This window comes from Bos taurus, chromosome 1, assembly GCF_002263795.3.
Source record: "Bos taurus isolate L1 Dominette 01449 registration number 42190680 breed Hereford chromosome 1, ARS-UCD2.0, whole genome shotgun sequence".
Taxonomy (NCBI): Eukaryota; Metazoa; Chordata; class Mammalia; order Artiodactyla; family Bovidae; genus Bos; species Bos taurus.
The window spans coordinates 56,019,780-56,039,790 of record NC_037328.1 but is presented as its reverse complement, the minus strand read 5'-3'; the positions used below and the strand labels follow the sequence as shown (position 1 = coordinate 56,039,790).

Genomic DNA, 20,011 nt, shown 5'->3' with positions numbered 1-20,011 from the left:
TGATGACTCTATGTCATACGTGCAGTAAGAGATGGTCTATGTCAACACTGTACTAGCCAGGAGGCACCACCTTGCAGGTGCCAACTGTGTATGTCCCTTCCCAACTGAAGTTTCCAATAAATGAGCATGGTAAGTTTCTCTATTTATTTAGGTTTTCTTTGATGTCTTTCATCAGCATTTTATAATTTTCATCACTGAGACCCTATATAGATTTTGTTTAATTTATACCTAAGTATTTTATTTTCTTTGGCACAATGGCTCACGCTTTCCTCTACATTGATGAACATACACAGTGTATTTATAATATTGGTTTAATGATCTTTCTTTATCCTCTAGGTCAGAGGTTAGCTAACTATGGGTCAAAACCAGCCTGCAATATGACCCATGAGCTAAGAATGACTTTACATTTTTAAAGGATGGTAGAAAACAAAACAAGACAAAAAAAACACATCATCAGCAGTCAGGGAAATTATAAAACAGTGAGACAGCACTTCATACCTACTAGGATGGTTATAGTTAAAAAGAGCAGATAACAACAAGCATTGGTAAGAATGGGGAGAAACTGAAACCCTCAAACACCGTTGGTAGGAATGTAAAATGGTGCCGCAGCTTTGGCAAACAGTCTGGCAGCTCCTCAAAAGGTTCAGTCTGAGTTCCCACATGATCTAGCAATTCCACTCCTAGGTATATATGGAAGAAAAATAAATACATATGTTCACACAAAGGCTTGTACATGAATAATACATAATTCTTTCCAGAAAGTAGGAACAACCCAAATATTCCTCAACTGATGATTGGATAAATGTGGAATATCTATACAATGGAATATTATTCAGCAATAAAAAGAAATGAATAAATGCTGTAAGCATGGTTGAACCTTGAACACATTATGCCAAGTGAAAGAAGCCTACATATTATGTGATTCTATTTACATGTAATGTCCACAATAGGCCAATTCACAGAGATAGAAAGTAGACTGCTGTTGCCAGGGGCTGGGAAGGGGAAGGGGGACTGAGGCAAGGAGCAAATAGGAGTGGGCTTCTTTCTGGGGCAATGAAAATAGTCTAAAATTGGCTTTGGTGATGATTACAAAATTCTCTGAATAACTAAACAGCATTGACTTTTAGAATTTAAGAGGATGAAAATTATGGTATCTCCATAAAATGTTTCTTTTAAAGTGGTTCCTATTTTGAGAGCTAACAGATCAGTAAAGCATCCATCCCTAAAAAAATTCAGGAATTCCAAGTTAAAAAATGTAAGAACATATTAAAATTTATCATCTAGCACTAATACCATTTCAGTAAAGAAGGGACATTTTAACACCTAAAGACTAATCAGGAATGAAAACAGTTTTTAAATGGAATAAATTCAGTTTCATTTAAAAAGTATTAAGTAATTTCCACAAGCAATTACAATAATATGTAACTTGTCACGTTTTAAAAAATATTTACAATATTGCTTGAAGTATAAAAGTACTCCTGTTACTATTGTTAAAATCATTTTTAAAAAAGGACTTCAGTATAGAAATTTACTACTTCTATGAAAGACGTTCTTTAAATCTTGAATTTTATAGTCATGTAATTAGGTTACTAATCTTTATGTATATTTTAATCATACTTTATTTATCAATAATGAAAATGAAAAAGTTTAGTTGATAAAAACTTTATTCAAAACATATCAAGAACCACATAGTTCAAAACTGCAAAAATAAAAGACAATTTCTGGTAACTTAAAAATAAAGAGTATCTATAAACAACCACATTAACATCTACTATTTATAATACAATTTCAAAACCAAAGCTAATCTCTGTATTTCTATATCTTGATACATTTGAGCTAGAATCCTCCTCCTTACCTCACTATATTATTATGCAACCCCTTCAGTTTTAACAGTTAAAATATAACTTGGGTATTTTCTGTATACTATTAATCTCTTCCCATACTGAAAAATTGAGACAGTTCAAATGATTAGAAACTAATTTTCACTTAAAAAAAAGAACAGGTTAGTAAAACATTTCTTTTGAAAACTTCTCTGAATTGAGCTACACAAAAACACATTTCTACTTGAGGACTCTCCAGATTATTCACTATGCATTTATATATATATATAGTATAAGACATTTGAAAAAAAGCTTTTCATCTTTTTTTTTTTTTGGTCAAGATTCACACTACCCAGGTGCTGTGAAACAGCAGAATTAACCCCAGTTTATAAAGGGAAAACAAAGGCACCATAGTGAGATCTCACCAGGGCCAGAGTGAGACCACATTTACTTTCTGATTTATGTCCACAGCCAGATTCTCTTTCTGGACGACATTAATTTGTTCAATGATGGAAGTAAGTGATGTGGGATTTATTGTGGGAGAACTAGTTCTGGCTCTGTAGGTAAAAAGTTCACAGGGTGGACAAGGTAGAGAGGACAATTTCAGTGTGAAACGGGTTAATGAGAAGAAAGTTAAAACCGGAGTACAGACTCTATTCAGACAGAGATCACTTTTCAGACATATAAATAGCAAAACAAGGATAGGAAAAAATAATAGCTATAGAGTTTCTCATTTCTAAACCAAGGGGCTTTTACAAAATCACTTTAAAAGTAGGAGCTTTCTTGAAGACAACCCTTAAGCATCTTATTCTCCCCGCGCTCCATAAAACTCCTGTAAGGTGGAGACTACTAATTTTTTACTAGGGATGAAAGTGAGAAGTAATGAAGTTAAGAGGCTAAGAATGAATTCTCACATGGAGAATGAATAGGCTGGAGCAGATGTAATGTCTTAAAGCTTTGGTTTAAAAATAGAAACAGAAGGTAAAGGATAAACAGGAACTTTTCTGGATGGACAAGTGGAATAATCCAGGGATCCAGTAACACCACCACCTACTTAACATTTTTCTACAAAGAACTTGGAATTTCAAGTACATAGTGAAACCTAAGATGACAAATGTTCTTCCGGGTATTGAAATGCTCAGTTGAACGGAATATAGCAATAAGTTCTCATAAGACCACATGAAAAAACAGAGGCATTAATAAGCCACAGTGTGGATAAGTGCAAACTAAGGCATTTAGGACAAAATAATGCTGCCTGTAGCTAAAATATGATGGACATGGAGCCAGCAACATGACTTCTGAGAGGAATTTAATTTAGCCTGATCAATGAGTTAGGGTGGATTAAAGGAAAAAAAAAAAAAAGAAACAGAAAAGCTGGTCATTATTGGCAAGAATAATGAAAGCTAAAACAACGGTGTCCATGCATTTGGGAATCAATGGAACTCTCGTCTTTATAAACCCACTGTGAGTTATTAAGGGACATTACGAATGCTTGAAATACATTCCTAACCTCTGGAGGAGACACATAAGACATTTATTCATGGCTGTCAGACATATATGTAGCAGGATAGGCCACAGTTCTAAGCCAGTGTGGCAAATCTGATGTTCTGGATTCCCAAGGGGTTTTCCCCTGCAGTCTCCTCCAATCAACTTTACAGTTCAATCCTGTACCACAATAATAAATACAACCGGTTCAGGCCATAATATCAGGGGTCCTGCTGGGCCACAGGGAATCTGATCATAAAATCTTTAAATAGTAATGCTGGGAAAAACCTCAAGAAGGGAACTATTTAGTCTCCTACCTCTAGATGGAGTAAAACATTGAAACATCTCAGAAAGCAGGTTTTTGTTTGTTGAAGATTGTTTGGGATCACAGTCATAATCTAGTAATAATTTCAAGTCCATTAGGTCTATCTCCTTGGAGAAGGCAATGGCAACTCACTCCAGTACTGTTGCCTGGAAAATTCCATAGGTGGAGGAGCCTGGTAGGCTGCAGTCCATGGGGTTGCGAAGAGTTGGACATGACTGAGTGACTTCACTTTCACTTTCATGCATTGGAGAAGGAAATGGCAACCCACTCCAGTGTTCTTGCCTGGAGAATCCCAGGGATGGGGGAGCCTGGTGGGCTGCCGTCTACAGGGTCGCACAGAGTCAGACACGACTGAAGTGACTTAGCAGCAGCAGCAGCAGCAGCAGCAATCTATCTCCTTGGGTCTAAATGACCTGTGTGCGCGTACGTGTATGTGTGTTCGTGTGTGCGCGTGCACTCAGTAAATGATATGCTTCCTGTATAAACTGTATGCAAGTGGAAACTGTAAACAACACAGCTCTAGAATGGGAGTCCTTAGAGGACAGGGCCCGGCCGACCTATAATTCATGGAGGTGCTGCTGTTTTCCATAAATATTCACAACATCTGAAATGCAGGCATTTATCCTTACACCTCACAGCTAGAGGTGACAGATATTGCATATAACTAGAACTTTTTGATCACAACAAACTGTGGAAAATTCTTAAAGAGATGGGAATACCAGACCACCTGACCTGCCTCCTAAGAAATCTGTATGCAGGGTCAAGAAGCGACAGTTAGAACTGGACATGGAACAACAGACTGGTTCCAAATTGGGAAAGCAGTATGTCAAGGCTGTATATTGTCACCCTGCTTATTGAACTTACATGCAAAATACATCATGCAAAATGCTGGGATGGATGAAGCACAAGCTGGAATCAAGACTGCCAGGAGAAATACCAATAACCTCAGATATGCAGAAAGAGAAGAAGAACAGAAAGCCTCTTGATGAAAGTGAAAGAGGAGAATTAAAAAATTGGCTTAAAACTAAACATTCAGAAAAGTAAGATCATGACATCCAGTCTCACCACTTCATGGCGAATAGATGGGGAAACAATGGAAACAGTGACAGACTATTTTTTCAGGCTCCAAAATCACTGCATACGGTGACTGCAGCCATGAAGTTAAAAGACACTTGCTCCTTGGAAGAAAAGTTATGACCAACCTAGATAGCATATTAAAAAGCAGAGACATTACTTTGCCAACAAAGGTCCATCTAGTCAAGGCTATGGTTTTTCCAGTAGTCATGTATGGATGTGAGAGTTGGACTATAAAGAAAGCTGAGCACCGAAGAATTGATGCTTTTGAACTGTGGCATTGGAGAGGACTCTTGGGAGTCCCTTGGACTGCAAGATCCAACCTGTCCATCCTAAAGGAAATCAGTCCTGACTATTCATTGGAAGGACTGATGCTGAAGCTGAAACTCCAATACTTTGGCCACCTGACGTGAAGAACTGACTCATTGGGAAAGACCGTGATGCTGGGAAAGACTGAAGGCGGGAGGAGACGACAGAGGATGAGACGGTTGGATGGCATTACTGACTCGATGGACATGAGTTTGAGTAAGCTGTGAGTTGGTTATGAACAGGGAAGCTTTGCGTGCTGCAGTCCATGGGGTTGCAAAGAGTTGGACGTGACTGAGTGACTGAACCGAACTTTTGGTGAGGGCGGTATGTAGGTATGTAATTTGATATACATCATGGCCTTATCCCCCAAACACTGGCTGGGATATTCTGGGGGAATGGACCAATGAAAGGAATTTATTCCCAGTCTCTGGAATGGAGAATCCTTTTCTTTGTCAATGGTGGTTTCCCTTATCCTTGAAATATAGAAGGAATGTCTACATCATAGTCTCAATTGATAATGTTTGATAAAAAGATGTTTAGTGTCATCTGAATTGCTGACATTCTCTTTATTCTAGTCTACTTGTAGTTCCAAATTTCCACAATCAAACAAACATGACTAGACAATACTTTTCCTATTAAATGGAAATACATTAGAAATAAACTACTTTATATATTTTGGCAATTAAGGCAAAAAGGCATCTGAACCTACTTCTAACCTTTTTGCAGAAATAATGCTAAAGTATTATAAAAAAACGCTAAAGCAAGGTAATAAAATGGGCTGGAAATAGATGTTTATAGATGTGAGGATTTTCTTGCATGTGTGAACTCCAAAATTTTTTTCAACTGTGAATTTAAGTGGGCTTCTCTCCCCTCTTTCTCTGATGCATACATGCATACACATACACACATACACACACCCCCATCCTAAGCAGGAAAAGGCTGCCACTAAGGAGAAATGCCCGCAGGTGGTTGACTTTAGAGCGGTGAATATAGTGCATCCCAGTGTGAAAGTGTGGTAACAACGAATCCTTAAGAAATTCTGTTATGTTGAATGTAATTTAAATTATTTTGGCGATTGTTAAATGGTCTTACCGTACACCCTAGAAGCGTTTAGTTAACATCTGAAATTTCCTAGTTGGGAATATAGCCTCCAAAGGTTGTTAGTTAGCATTCGAAAAGCTTATTTCAGAGGCTACTACCACAAGAGTTCAGCACCAGAGACTTTGTTAATAGGTGATTATTTTCAGTGGTCAGATTAATGGTGTTAAAGGTATGTGGATTGGCAAAAATACTACAGGGCACTCCATCCTTTCACAAACAGGGCATACAGTGCTAGCAAGCCCACCAGCTCTAGGATTCCTAGAGTACTAACCTGCTCTGTGTCTAGAAGTTGAACAGAATCAGGCTGCCTGACATTGAAGCAGCTGTAGTATTACTGGATTCACTTCTAATTGCCCTTTTACACAAAATATTGATAGTCTCTCTAAAAGAATGGAGTGGGAACTTTTTCAAGCTTACATGACAGGTTGACTATTATAGGATGTCTGTTCTGGTGCCTGCTTGTTTATGTACATGAATAATGCAGACTCTGGCTTAAAACCTGATTTCCGTGTAATATACCACCTAGTAAGGTTGCGGGGAGGAGACCTACAGCCCTCATCTACTGGAAGCCACCAAAAGTGAAAGTGAAAGTCACTCAGTTGTGTCTGAGTCTTTGCGACCCCATGGACTATACAGTCCATGGAATTCTCCAGGCCAGAATACTGGAGTGGGTAGCCTTTCCCTCCTTCAGGGCACCTTCTCAACCCAGGGATCAAACCCAGGTCTCCCGCATTGCAGGCGGATTCTTTACCGACTGAGCTATCAGTCAGAAACCCACCAAATCATCTAATAATTGCAAGTGACCAAACTGATAAAGTCCAGCTTACAACAATTTTAATGGAAGGAACACAAATACCTTTCAAGGGCCATAAGATGAATCCAGGCATAGTCCACAGTTGAACAGGCTTACAAACAACAGTTTCTGCAAATTGCCCAAGGATGAAGGGTGTTGCCAGTTCAGCGCAGGAACAAGAGAAGCACAGAACTAAACCACAGGTAGAGGCCCTGACATTTCTACGTTCATTTCAACTGACCACCCCGCCCCCCACACACACATGTGCATGTTGCAGGGAAGCCAAGGACAGGTAAGAGTCTTCAAAGTTAACTAGCAGATTCTGACACTATTTCTTACGTGTGTGTTCTCAGTTGCTCAGTCATGTCTGACTCTTCGTGACTCCATGGACTGTAGCCCACCAAGCTCCTCTATCCTTGGCCTTCTTACATGTTCTAAAATTGAATAGAACATATAAGAAAGCCAAGGATAGAGGAACCCTCATAGAAGAGAAAACAAACCACTGCCTTTTAAGAATTAATCTAAATTCTTATCCCATTATGTCAGAGCAATCCTAAGTCATGCTGACACTAGTTCAGTGTGGTGTGCAAAGAATCTGGTGACCTGCTATTGCAGTGATGATGCATGCTCCTGGAGGTTAGGCTATCTACAAAATCAAGGCTGTGTGTTTAAGATGGAGCATGCACACTCCCCCTTGAAATGCAAAGCTGCAAGCATAAGTGGATAAGCACTCTGGGATTTATTTCTGGTTCAGTGTGTTTTAATAAACCAGTTATGAGAAGAGTATCTAGTATCAGCTGTGGCTTACATCCTTAAGCCTCACTCACGGACCTTGAAGAGTCTGACTTCCAAATTTAACTGTCCATCCTCAAGTGGTCTAGACTCCAAATTTAGAGATCAACAAGCTAATTTTGGATGGCATTTTTTGCTTGAGGGAGCTTGTTGATCAAACCCTTTTAAAGCTCCATTCTATTCCCCTCAGTATTTAGAGAGAACAGATGGAAGGCACCGGGATAAGCAATTATACAGCTTCTGTGACCCATGTAAGGGGCCAACAGCTATAAAATCTACCAGTTTGTTAAAGAAATATCATAGCTGACAGAGAAGCAAAGAGGATATTGAACTAGCTGGCTGTTGCAAGAGGTGTCTACACCCTGAGATTTCTTTTCTATAACTACACCAAGAATGTAAAAACTTGCAATAGTGGCTACTTGTTGGTAGGGAGGCAGAAATACAGGTCAAAGGGTTCTGAAGCTCAGTGCTTCCAATCTCTTTCCCTAGTGCCAATGAAGACATCTCAATTCCCCTTGAGGTCCAAGGTCTTCTTTTGTAACACTAATCCAACAATTTGCTCCCCACCAGGACCCAAGAAACCATCCCCCATTTTTAAAGCTCACTAAAGGAGTGACTGCACCTCAGTATCTTCCACTGTAACATCCAGTATGTATAAACCACTTCCTTATCAAGGAGAGCTCTGTCTAGAGTCAACTTTCTACTGGAAGACATTGCAAGGATCCCTATACCTTCAGTTACATTAACTCACTGATGGGATTTCAAGTAATAAAGTTAGGTACCTTCTTTCTGGGCCAGCTTGCTAGCAAGGGCAGTGAACTTATTTTGAGGTAGTGCAGTGATACAGCAATGATGGTCCCTGGTATTTACCCTTTGATTTCATTTAACTATCATCTTTTGGGGCTTCCCAGGTGGCTCAGTGGTAAAGAATCTGCCTGCCAGTGCAAGAGATGCAGGTTCCATCTCTGGGTCAGGAAGATCCCCTGGAGAAGGAAATGGCAACCCACTCCAGTATTTTTGCCTGGGAAATCCCAAGGACAGAGTAGTCTGGCGGGCTAGTCCATGAGGTCACAAAGAGTCGACATGACTTAGCAAGTAAATAGCAATGACAACTATAATCTTTTACAGAACTGCCGGTCATCCATGTAAAGGAGGGTGGCATTGTATTACTACTGTAGAACAACTTGGATAATTTTTCTGATAAAGCAAGGCAACTGAAAAAAGGAAATAAATACACAAGCAAGAAATAGAGTCAGAGGAATGTGAATCATAACTTATCTTTGGTATCCCAGTAGAAATCTATGTTGATATTCTCCTATCCCTTGAAGTTTAGGTTGGAAATGTGTACTATTTTATTTCAGTGCTTATGTCACTCTTTCCTAATATATGACAAGTCTGCAGTGTTTTCATATCTGTGACAGACCCATAAGCTTCCAGAACACATAGTAAAGCAATGCTTGTCTAAGATGTGAGGACGGGACACTGACACTTGCACGTGTACCTATGCTCCCCACTCTGCTCACCCCATTATAATTGCTACCTTCAAAGCTCAGTGAGGAAAAGTTGGCAAAGGGAAGTGAGAAAATTCCAGACAGACACTGGCAGGCACCAAGATGTTGTAGAAAACACTAGTAAGCCAGTCACTGTAATATCTGCTATTAGCATCTCTTTACACTTATTATTGACCAGGTAAAGATGGGGAGGAAGGATCAAGGACCACATGTGGGTTTAGCACACAGGCCATATTAATGCGGCTTTTTTGTTTTTTTGTTTTTTTTTTTTTTAGGTTTTCAAATTTTTGACCTGGCTTTTAAAAGCAAGGATTATTTCATGGTGCTTTTTCCATCAGGCTTTTTTTTTTTTTCCCCCTGAGGTAGATAAAACATGGACAATAAGAAGTCTGAAGAATGCAGAGGGTAGCTGAAGCCTGTGTGGACAGGATTAGTTTGAAAGAAATTTCAGCAGTGAAAGCTGAGCCTGTCATATATAATACCACAGAAAAGAGGGAAAAGGCTCAAGGCTGTCCACCATTTAGAAAGGGCTTTTAGATTTTAACAGGTGGGAAATGGGCTAATCTGGACTGCAAAGAACAGAACTGTGGGAACAATGACCGAGTAAGAGAAGAACCTTGGTAAGCACACAGTTCATCAAGACTAGGTTGATGATAGCAAGAAATATACATCCCTCAGGACCTTGGTGATCCTGAGATCATAAGAAGGAACACACAGTACAATATCACAAGAGTATAAAGCAACCAACAGACCTGAAGGTTTAAACTGCCTTTTGTTATGTTTTTGGGATAAACAATAAAGTATGCCTCTTAGCCTCTTGTTTGTAAGCAGGTATTGTTAACTGTACTAAACAAGTCAGGAAAGCCCAAATTCCACGACATAATTAGTGAGATGGATTCTGAGCTCTTTTTTCTGCCTGTTTGAATTACAAATGAACAGGCTGGTCTGCCTGAGACCCAGTGAGGTTAATATTCCCAGCTGGGGCCTTTCTTTCTGGAGAATCACTGCTGTCATCCCAGGCAGATGCTCTACTTTTAAATGAACATGTCATTGTAGGCCAAGTGTTAGTAGTTAAACGCCATCATCACAGAAACACACAAAGCTAGAGTCAAGTTCACAAACACAGCTGGTGGCTAAGAAACTCTTAATGAAAGAAAGAAATTCGCTCTTGGAGCCAAGTCATTCATCACAACTTCCGATACACTTAGACTGGGATTGCTTTATATGAAAGAGAATAAAATCATAACTATTGGCCTCAGTTTCTCTCTCCCCAATCTAAGAATAAACATTTGTTAAAACAGCACTGGAGAAAGAGGACCTTCACACATAATGTTCCCGGGGATTGATGTAGACTCCCTCCAGGTCGCTATATGGATGGTGTCTGCCAGGGCTCCCGTCTTGGTAGCGCATCTGATCATATAAGGGGTACATTTGCTGAGTCCCGTCCTCCCCCACTGGATTCTCATCTTCACAGTCGAATCTCCTGCTATTCAGTCCATTCTAAAAATTCAAACATTGCTTACATTAGTTGAGCAGCTGTTTGCATTTTTTCTAGCTCTTGGGTGAAAACAGGCAAGCACAGAATTCATTACACACAAGCTATTTATTGAATGGCAAGGTGTCAACAGCTTATCATTTTCTAGTCACTTGTTGCTTATAATACCTAAGAGTGATGGCATCTCCTAAACAGAAAACTGTGACTAATGGGGACTGTGGTCAGTTTCAGGCTTCGAAATTTGGAACTGGTATCAGTTAAGGTAAACTGGAGAAAAACAAGGTTGTGAACTGCAGGAGTCTCTCAGCAAGGCTCAAGCTTGGAATCCATGCATGAGATAATACAGAGATTTAAATGAAATAACCAAAACCAAACCAAAAGAAGCCTCAGGATTCAGAAATGGGGAATCAGGGGAGAGATACAGTGAAATGCATAGGTAATATCTGACTGTATGCCCAACATGGCTGAGAATAAGAAATGCTTTCAAAAAACAGCCTCTTGTCTTGACCTTTCTTCCTTGCTTGACTCTGGGTCACAGCTGATACCATAAAATGAACTTCCCTGGTGCTCTGTGTTGTCGCTGGTACTGATCCTCTGTCAGGTTATTGGTTTCATATAACTTATTACTTCTAAGAGGAATAAACCAGCTCAAGGACTTTACAAAATCACACTACAGGTGCTCAGATAGCAGAGGGGAAGAAAATGAAGTTGCATGGAAATAAAATGATCTTTTAATAAACATGGTGGTCACTGGCTCCACCTGGGCTGACCCCGTTAGAGGATCATGTTACTCACAGGGTGCTGGACATTTCCAGTCTCTCTTTCTTTGAACTGAGTCTGCAGAGGCAAGTGTTCAGTCTGGAGGGAGAAGACAGAAAAAGACATGCACTTTAAAGCACAAAGCACATGATAAAACAGATCAACCAAGACCACTAAGACTCCTATTTTAAAGAACCAACCGTGTCTTGTTAAATGTCTGCCAATGAAGCAAACTGTTTCACGTGAGGATGGGAAAAGCAACGGCATTTCCTGAGTGTTGTCTCTCTCTCAGCTCCAGCCCTCTTGTAGAGGAAGAAAATGCACAGAACATCTCCTACAGAAGCTCTCATGCAAACTGGTTTGCATCTTACTCAAGGGAGCACTCAGCACAGAAGGGCTCTTGCCTCTTCCTAGTGGAAGAGGCTGATATTTTGAATCGGCTAAAAGGGGTTTGGGGTGGTAATGAAAGGTTATTCTGTTTTTATTTATAGATGTATATATGGTCTGCTTCTCTTCCTCTCGCTACTCCTTGTCTCCCAACCCCAAACAGCTCATAAAAGGGATTCATCATTTCTAAACCTCAGCCTGAGAGAATGTTTCTCAGCTTCCCCTTGGCTTATAAACACATACTGACCTTTCAGCCCCAAGTTCAAATATCATCTCTTTCAGGAAGCAGAGCACAAAACCCTCAGGCAGAGAGAGTCACTTTCCTTTCTGTATTTTCACAGCATGTGTAATTTTCACATCTATTTGCTTTCTCCTTCACTGGACTGAGGGTGCTGGCTGGAGTATTTACAGACATTACCTCATTTAATTTTTATAATAATTCTGTAAAACCCAGGTCTTTATTTTACAGATGACTAAAACGGAGGCTCAGAGTGGTTAAGTAAGGTGTCTCTGGTCACACAGCTTGTAAGTGGTGGATGCTTTGTCTGATTCCTAAACCTATATTTTTATAAGCCCTGCTTGCGCCTAGAAAAGAGACGTTCAAGAACTGTAATACAAGAATGCCTGAAAATCCCAGCATGTGGGCACATCTATCAGCATGTTCTTCATTTCACTGTCTTTGCTTAGGCTGTCTTTTTAGTCTGGAATGTCTGCCACTTAGCCTCTGGCACTTGAAATACTACCAATCTTGGCCAGACTAAAGTCAATTTTTTTTTTTCCTAAAAGGCTTTTCTGCAGTACCCATCAAAGTTAATTTATTTACTCCTACTTTTCCTGTTGTTCTTATTCTTATTTATACCTCTATTATAGCAGACATCATGATCTGTTTTTTAGTTCCTAATGTTTTTATCTTTCAATCCTAGCGAGCCTTTCCTGGCCATCCTCCTCCAAACCCACACCCTAGCCTGTGGGTCTTTCATAATAATAAGTCAATCACTAACTAATAACTTCACTGAAATATGAACTATCAATTCTTGATATCCTCTGTCATATGCCACGTTATCCAAAGCATAAGATATCTGTGACAAATTTGTTCCCCCGTCACATTCTGCATGATTCTGGGGTGCTTTTGGCATGATCAGTTGATACCGACAGTACACAATGGTAAAAATTCAAGGCAAGGCCTGTTCCATGGACCAATCACATGGGGCCTTGTGCTCAGAAGGGTCCCACTTTGGGGTTCAATGTTCTGTGGTTGCCACCTTAGATTGCTTAATGATTTTATTATGAATTTGTGGTTTGTAAATGGCCAAAAGGACAACAGAGCATGCTTCAGGGACCTATAACTTCAGCCCAAGGGTGTCCTGCCTCCTTCTGCTTGTCTATGATTTCTTGGCTGCCACCCCCAGACCCTCCCAGTTTCCCCTCTCTTCCCCTGTCCCGTGACTGCTGCTGCCCTCTGCCCTGGCCAGGGGCCTGAGTGCTGGTACAGGGAAGTCTGGGGTCAGGAGTGCATGCCCTCCACACCACAGAGCATCTGGCGGCTGGCAGGAGAATATGAGGACACGTTTCATTGAGGCCAAACCTCTTACGTCCATATAGGAACCCAGTCTCCATACTGAAAATCTTATTTTTTAAACAAAGGGCCCTGCATTTTGCTTTGCACTGAGACTACAAATTACATAGTTGATCCTGGTCCAAGAAAAATAGACTCAGAAAAAAAAAAAAAAAAAAAACACCTAAAATTAAAATTAGCATTTTCTTTTGTTTCCTGGCTATTTTAGATAAGCCATGGCTTTATGGGTGGCTCAGACAGTAAATAATCTGCCTACAATGCAGGAGACCTGTGTTTGATCCCTGGGTCAGGAAGATCCCCTGAAGGAAATGGTAACCCACTCCAGTATTCTCGCCTGGAGAATTCCATGGACAGAGAAGCCTGGCGGGCTACAGTCCATGGGGTCGCAAAGAGTCAGACACGACTAAATGACTAACACATACACACATGGCTTTATGAGCAAGAACAGCATAGCTACCCTTTTCTCACGGCCTGAGCTTTAAAATCAGCAAGTACACTTGAAAATATTGGACAAGAAAAGAGAGTTCCTAGGACAGAGCAGGAAGAAATGGTGCCTGGACACCACGAGCAGTCTTCACTTTCACTGACTGGACAATCAGCAAATGTTAAGTTCTTATTCTCTATCTAATATTGTAATTCTCTATCAATAAATCATTATACCTCACATGAGTCCATGAATTTTGTAATACAACAGTTGGTCAAATTCTTTATATAGACAGAAGTCCCACACGTCCTAGGGATGGCCCTGCATTAGGGACCAAGACTATGGATGCCTGCCTCTGCCATGTATTGGCATCTAGCTTCTGACCAGATACCTTAGGAACTTAATTTTATAGTGGCCGATAAATGCGCTCTCTTTCTGCTAGTCCATAACTACTCCAAATGTTACATATCTGACTTTCTAAAAAATTTAATCACAAGAATATATAGAAAAGTGTCTTACATGATACCTCACATGTGACTGGTGCTTTGCATATGTAAACTGAATTAACCTATGGTATTTTAATTGGTGGATACATGGTATATATTATTATTCTTGTGTTTTTTTCCCAGAAAGCCTTGAGAGAGTCTGAATCTCTAAAACATATTTAGACTTCCCTACTTTACATGTACTATCTTGTAACAATTTCTACTGAGCTGCAACCCATACTTACTTTCCTGATTCACTAAAGTCATGTAGATTTTCATTCCTGTCTTCTGTAGATTTTCATTCCTGTCTTCCAAGGTACTAACAAACTAGTTTTTCAAATTGTATTATCATAATGAATATTTTTACTTTCTCTGACTCAAAAATAAATCTCCACGTTACTATGTGTTATATTTTATTCTTTCTGTTTAGATAAGACTTTAAAACCCCATAAACAGAGCTTTAAGAGTTACTAAAGTTTATTTTCAGTGATAAACAGAATCAAGATTTCAAGCTGCTATTGTCAACAAGTCTACAATCACACTGGACACTGCTTGCTCTGGCAGTGGAAAAACTACAAACTAGAGTTCCAGTTGAAACCATTATTCCCCTACTGAATTAGGATCCTTTTGGTCTTCTCTCATATCATAATTTCATCCTCAAAATGCTCTTATACTTCCTTCCATGTCTTCCTTTTGCTCACATTCTTTTACTCTAATTTATAAACCTTAAACATTATTTTTTAAACACATTCTCTTACCTTCCCAAATGTTTCTCTAACATGTTCCCTCCAATTTCTAGCCCCAACTGACATCCATCCGCCTCTTCTACAATTTTCTTAAGCCTAGAGAAAATTACTGTGGCAGATCACTCCCACATCTACAAGAACTTCCCTATCGTTCTCTTATTTTTCAACTCTCTCACGCATATTTGCCATGGATTCCTACCTCTTGGCATGACAATATGTTCAAGCATCTGCCATCTTCAGAGATAAATGAAAAGATAGTATCTATTAAAACTTCAACATCTTAAATTCTAAAAGGGCATATACCTCTTGAAACTTCAGCTTAACAAGATAACTAAAACTCATTACCTGCTGAAGGACCATCCATCCTCTCTCAGTTCCTAAGATTATAAGGGAATATAAACTAAGCCATGATCAGTGTGTTCTCTTGGCATAACTCTATGAGCTTTGTCCTGCTTCATTCCGTATTCCAAGGCCAAATTTGCCTGTTACTCCAAGTGTTTCTTGACTTCCTACTTTTGCATTACAGTCCCCTATAATTAAAAGGATATCTTTTTCGGGTGTTAGTTCTAAAAGGTCTTGTAGGTCTTCACAGAACCGTTCAACTTCAGCTTCTTCAGCATTATTGGTCAGGGCATAGACTTGGATTACTGTGATATTAAATGGTTTGCTTTGGAAACGAGCAGACATCATTCTGTCATTTTTGAGACTGCATCCAAGTACTGCATTTCAGACTCTTTTGCTGACTATGAGGGCAGACAAAGATGGAGAAGCTCTATACAGTCAGCAAAAACAAGACTGGGAGCTGACTGTGGCTCAGATCATGAACTCCTTATTGCCAAATTCAGACTTAAATTGAAGAAAGGAGGGAAAACCACTAGACCATTCAGGTATGACCTAAATCAAATCCCTTACGATTATACAGTGAAGTGGGAAATAGATTAAAGGGACTAGATCTGATAGACAGAGTGCCCGATGAACTATGGCCGGAGGATCATGACATTGTACAGGAGACAGGGAGCAAGACAATCCCCAGGAAAAAGAAATGCAAAAAAGCAAAATGGCTGAGGAGGCCTTACAGATAGCTGTGTAAAGAAGGGAAGTGAAAAACAAAGGAGAAAAGGAAAGATACACCCATTTGAATACAGAGTTCCAAAGAACAGCAAGGAGAGATAAGAAAGCCTTCCTCAATGATCAGTGCAAAGAAATAGAGGAAAACAATATAATGGGAAAGAATAGAGATCTCTTCAAGAAAATTAGAGATAACAAGTGAACATGTCACGCAAAGATGGACTCAATAAAGGACAGAAATAGTATGGACCTAACAGAAGCAGAAGATATTAAGAAGAGGTGGCAAGAATACACAGAAGAACTGTACAAAAAAGATCTTCACAACCCAGATAATCACGGTGGTGTGATCACTCTCCTACAGCCAGACATCCTGGAATGTGAAGTCAAGTGGGCCTTCGGAAGCATCACTATGAACCAAGCTAGTGGAGGTGATGAATTCCAGCGGAGCTATTCCAAATCCTGAAAGATGATGCTGTGAAAGTGCTGCACTCAATATGCCAGCACATTTGGAAAACTCAGCAGTGGCTACAGGACTGGAAAAGGTCAGTTTTCATTCTAATCTCAAAGAAAGGCAATGCCAAAGAATGTTCAACTGCCGCACAATTGTACTCATCTCACATGCTAGTAAAGTAATGATCAAAATTCTCCAAGCCAGACTTCAATAATATGTGAACCGTGACCTTCCAGATGTTCAAGCTGGATTAGAGGAACCAGAGATCAAACTGCCAACATCCGCTGGATCATTGAAAAAGCAAAAGAGTTCCAGAAAAACATCTATTTTTGCTTTATTGACTATGCCCAGCCTTTTACTGTGTGGATCACAACAAAGTGTGGAAAATTCTGAAAGAGATGGAAATTCCAGGCCACCTGACTTGCCTCCTGAGAAATCTATAGGCAGGTCAGGAAGCAACAGTTAGAACTGGACATGAAACAACAGACCGGTTCCAAATAGGAAAAGGAGTACGTCAAGGCTGTATATTGTCACCCTGCTTATTTAACCTATATGCAGAGTACATCATGAGAAATGCTGGGCTGCTGAAGCACAAGCTGGAATCAAGATTGCCAGGAGAAATAGTAATAATCTCAGATATGCATATGACATCACCCTTATGGCAGAAAGCAAAGAAGAACTAAAGAGCCTCTTGATGAAAGTGAAAGAGGAGAGTGAAAAAGTTGGCTCAAAGCTCAGCATTCAGAAAACTAAGAACATGGCAACTGCTCCCATCACTTCATGGCAAATAGATGGAAAAACAGTGTAATTAGTGGCAGACTTTATTTTTTTGGGCTCTAAAATCACTGCAGATGGTGACTGCAACCATGAAATTAAAAGACGCTTACTCCTTGGAAGGAAACTTATAACCTAGACAGCATATTAAAAAGCAGAGGCATTATTTGGCCAACAAAGGTCCGTCTAGTTCAGGCTATGGTTTTTCCAGTGGTCATGTATAGATGTGAGAGTTGGACTATAAAGAAAGCTGAGTGCCAAAGAATTGATGCTTTTGAACTGTTTTGTTGGAGAAGACTCTTGAGAGTCCCTTGGACTGCAAGGAGATCCAACCAGTCCATCCTAAAGGAGATTAGTTCTGAGTGTTCATTTGAAGGACTGATGTTGAAGCTGAAACTCCAATACTTGGCCACATGATATGAAGAACTGACTCACTGGAAAAGACCCTGATGCTGGCAAAGATTGAAGGCTGGAGGAGAAGGGGACCGTTGGATGGCATCACTGACTCAATGGACATGAGTATGGGTAAACTCCAGGAGTTGGTGACGGACAGAGAAGCCTGGCATGCTGCAGTCCATGGGGTTGAAAAGTGTCGGACACGACTGAGCCACTGAACTGAACTGATAAACTAAGCACTCTACAACTTCATACCTGGTATGTAATACCTAGTATCTCCTCCATTGCTTCCTTCCCAATTCAAGCATCTGCTAAGCTTCCACATCACTTCTTTGGGTAACTTTATACCACCACCTATAGTACACCAGACATAACAAAATATTTTCATATTTACTATTTTTATAAAACCAGAGAATCTCAGAGTAAAGATTACATGAAGAATGCATGAATAATGAACTTATTAATAAACTGTCATGATTCCGCCTGAAATGTCTTGAAAGACACAAAATCCTTCTTTCCACAGCCCTAATGGGATCACTAGTAAATTCCACCAAACATTTAAAGAATTAATACTACTCATAAATTCTTTATGCAAATGAGAGAAAAGAGAACATTTTGTAACTATTTTTATGAAATTAGCATCATTCTAATAACAAAACCAGGAAAAGGTATTACAAAAAAAAAAAAGAAAAGTTTTTATTCCTTTCATCCCAAAATCTTAAATGAAAACAGTCCTCTACATTTTAATACTAAACAAATCGTGGCATATTCATAAAATGAGGAGTACTACTCAGCAATGAAAGGACATTTATTTATGCAACATAAATCTCAAAAATATTATGCTAAAGTAGTTAGACACACAAAAGCATGCTGTCTTCCTTCCTCTGTGAAATTCTTTATAAAAAATGTAACTATTATTCTGTGATAGAAATCACAGTAGGTGTGGTGCGTGGTATGTGTAAGAAGTCTTTCAGGTGATAGAAATGTTCTTGATTGAGATAGTATACATGAATGTATACATTTGGCAAAGCTTATCAAACTGTACACTTAAAATGGGTCAAGTATTATGCCAATTATATCTCAATAAAGTTGGTTTAAAAAAAAAAAAACTATGCCTTTCCATTTTATCATCGTCGTTCAGTTTTGCAGGAGTATGCACATGGAGGGAATCAGAATGGGAATTCACTGACAGTCTGGAATCTGGTGTGATACAAAAACATAGTAACTTCTCAATAAATACTTCATACCAGATCATCCTTGATGCAGGAATTTCTCGACTATAATATTCAATTGCTTACTTGTGTTCTAGTGACTGAGTTCCTAATCCACAGATACAATTTTACCACACTAAAGGAATAATACATGAGGAAATGGTTATCATACATAATTCACTAAGTATGGATTCCTCAAGGCACGAAGGATATTACTTTGCTATCAAGTACCTCTTTAAACCATGACTAAAACGGTGAACCAGAAGTCAATTTCCCTTTCACTTTTATTAATAGTTGTGAGAGTGGCCGGCTATGTTGTATGAGCAACTATAAAGATTGTGTTCCAATCAAGCAAAATTTACTACGACATTAATTGGGCACTTGTTTAATGAGATATATAATTATTACTGTTCTCTGCAATAATTACCCAAGCTATTCACATGAATGTCTCTTATTAGTATAGTAGACCCTTGGCATTTACAGATTTAACACTGCTGGTTTTAACCATTCATGAGTGAATTTTACAAGGTTATGACAGGTTGTAATTTCTAACTTTGTTGAGAAACAGATTTGAATACAGACTGAGATTTGTGTTATGGAATAGTTATTTAGCTAGTTAATGAGCTCAGCAACTGCTAAGCTGTGTCTTTGTTATTCTCAACTCATTTACGAATTCTATAAAAGACAGGGGTACTTAAGAAAGTAGGGTTTCTCAAAAGCCTGTGGACATTTCCTCAGTGATGTCAAAGGGGTGCTATATTAATCAACCTTTTCCTTTTAAATTGAGAAATTGTTTTCACTAATTTTTAGTTAATTCTTAGGTATCTAGTATCTAGAATCAATTATGATCGATGCACTATACATTATACAGATTAAATGCATAAAGACTTTCTGGATCTTATGCCCTAAGACTTGATATTTTATTTGCTTATAACTCCTCTTTGCTCCTCCTATAACTCTCCTCTTTGGGAGAGTAAGGCTCATTTCATTTGGCGTGCTGCGATTCATGGGGTCGCAAAGAGTCGGACA

General features: G+C 39.3%; 1 protein-coding gene across 2 annotated transcripts in view; it reads right to left on the bottom strand.

Annotated features, from left to right (window-relative positions):
* Positions 1-295: 295 nt before the first annotated feature.
* Positions 296-20,011, bottom strand: part of NECTIN3 (nectin cell adhesion molecule 3) — a 146,069-nt gene continuing 126,353 nt past the window's right edge. The window contains exons 8-10 of one of the 2 annotated variants that reach the window (XM_024994248.2): positions 11,501-11,563; positions 10,529-10,710; positions 296-680 (exon numbers count right to left, since the gene is read on the bottom strand). In XM_024994248.2, coding sequence (XP_024850016.1) covers positions 10,531-10,710; positions 11,501-11,563 — 243 coding nt within the window. In that variant the 3' untranslated portion in view covers positions 296-680; positions 10,529-10,530. Of the gene's footprint in view, positions 681-1,646; positions 10,711-11,500; positions 11,564-20,011 lie in introns of those variants that run through there. The other variant, XM_024994242.2, reaches the window with a different exon arrangement.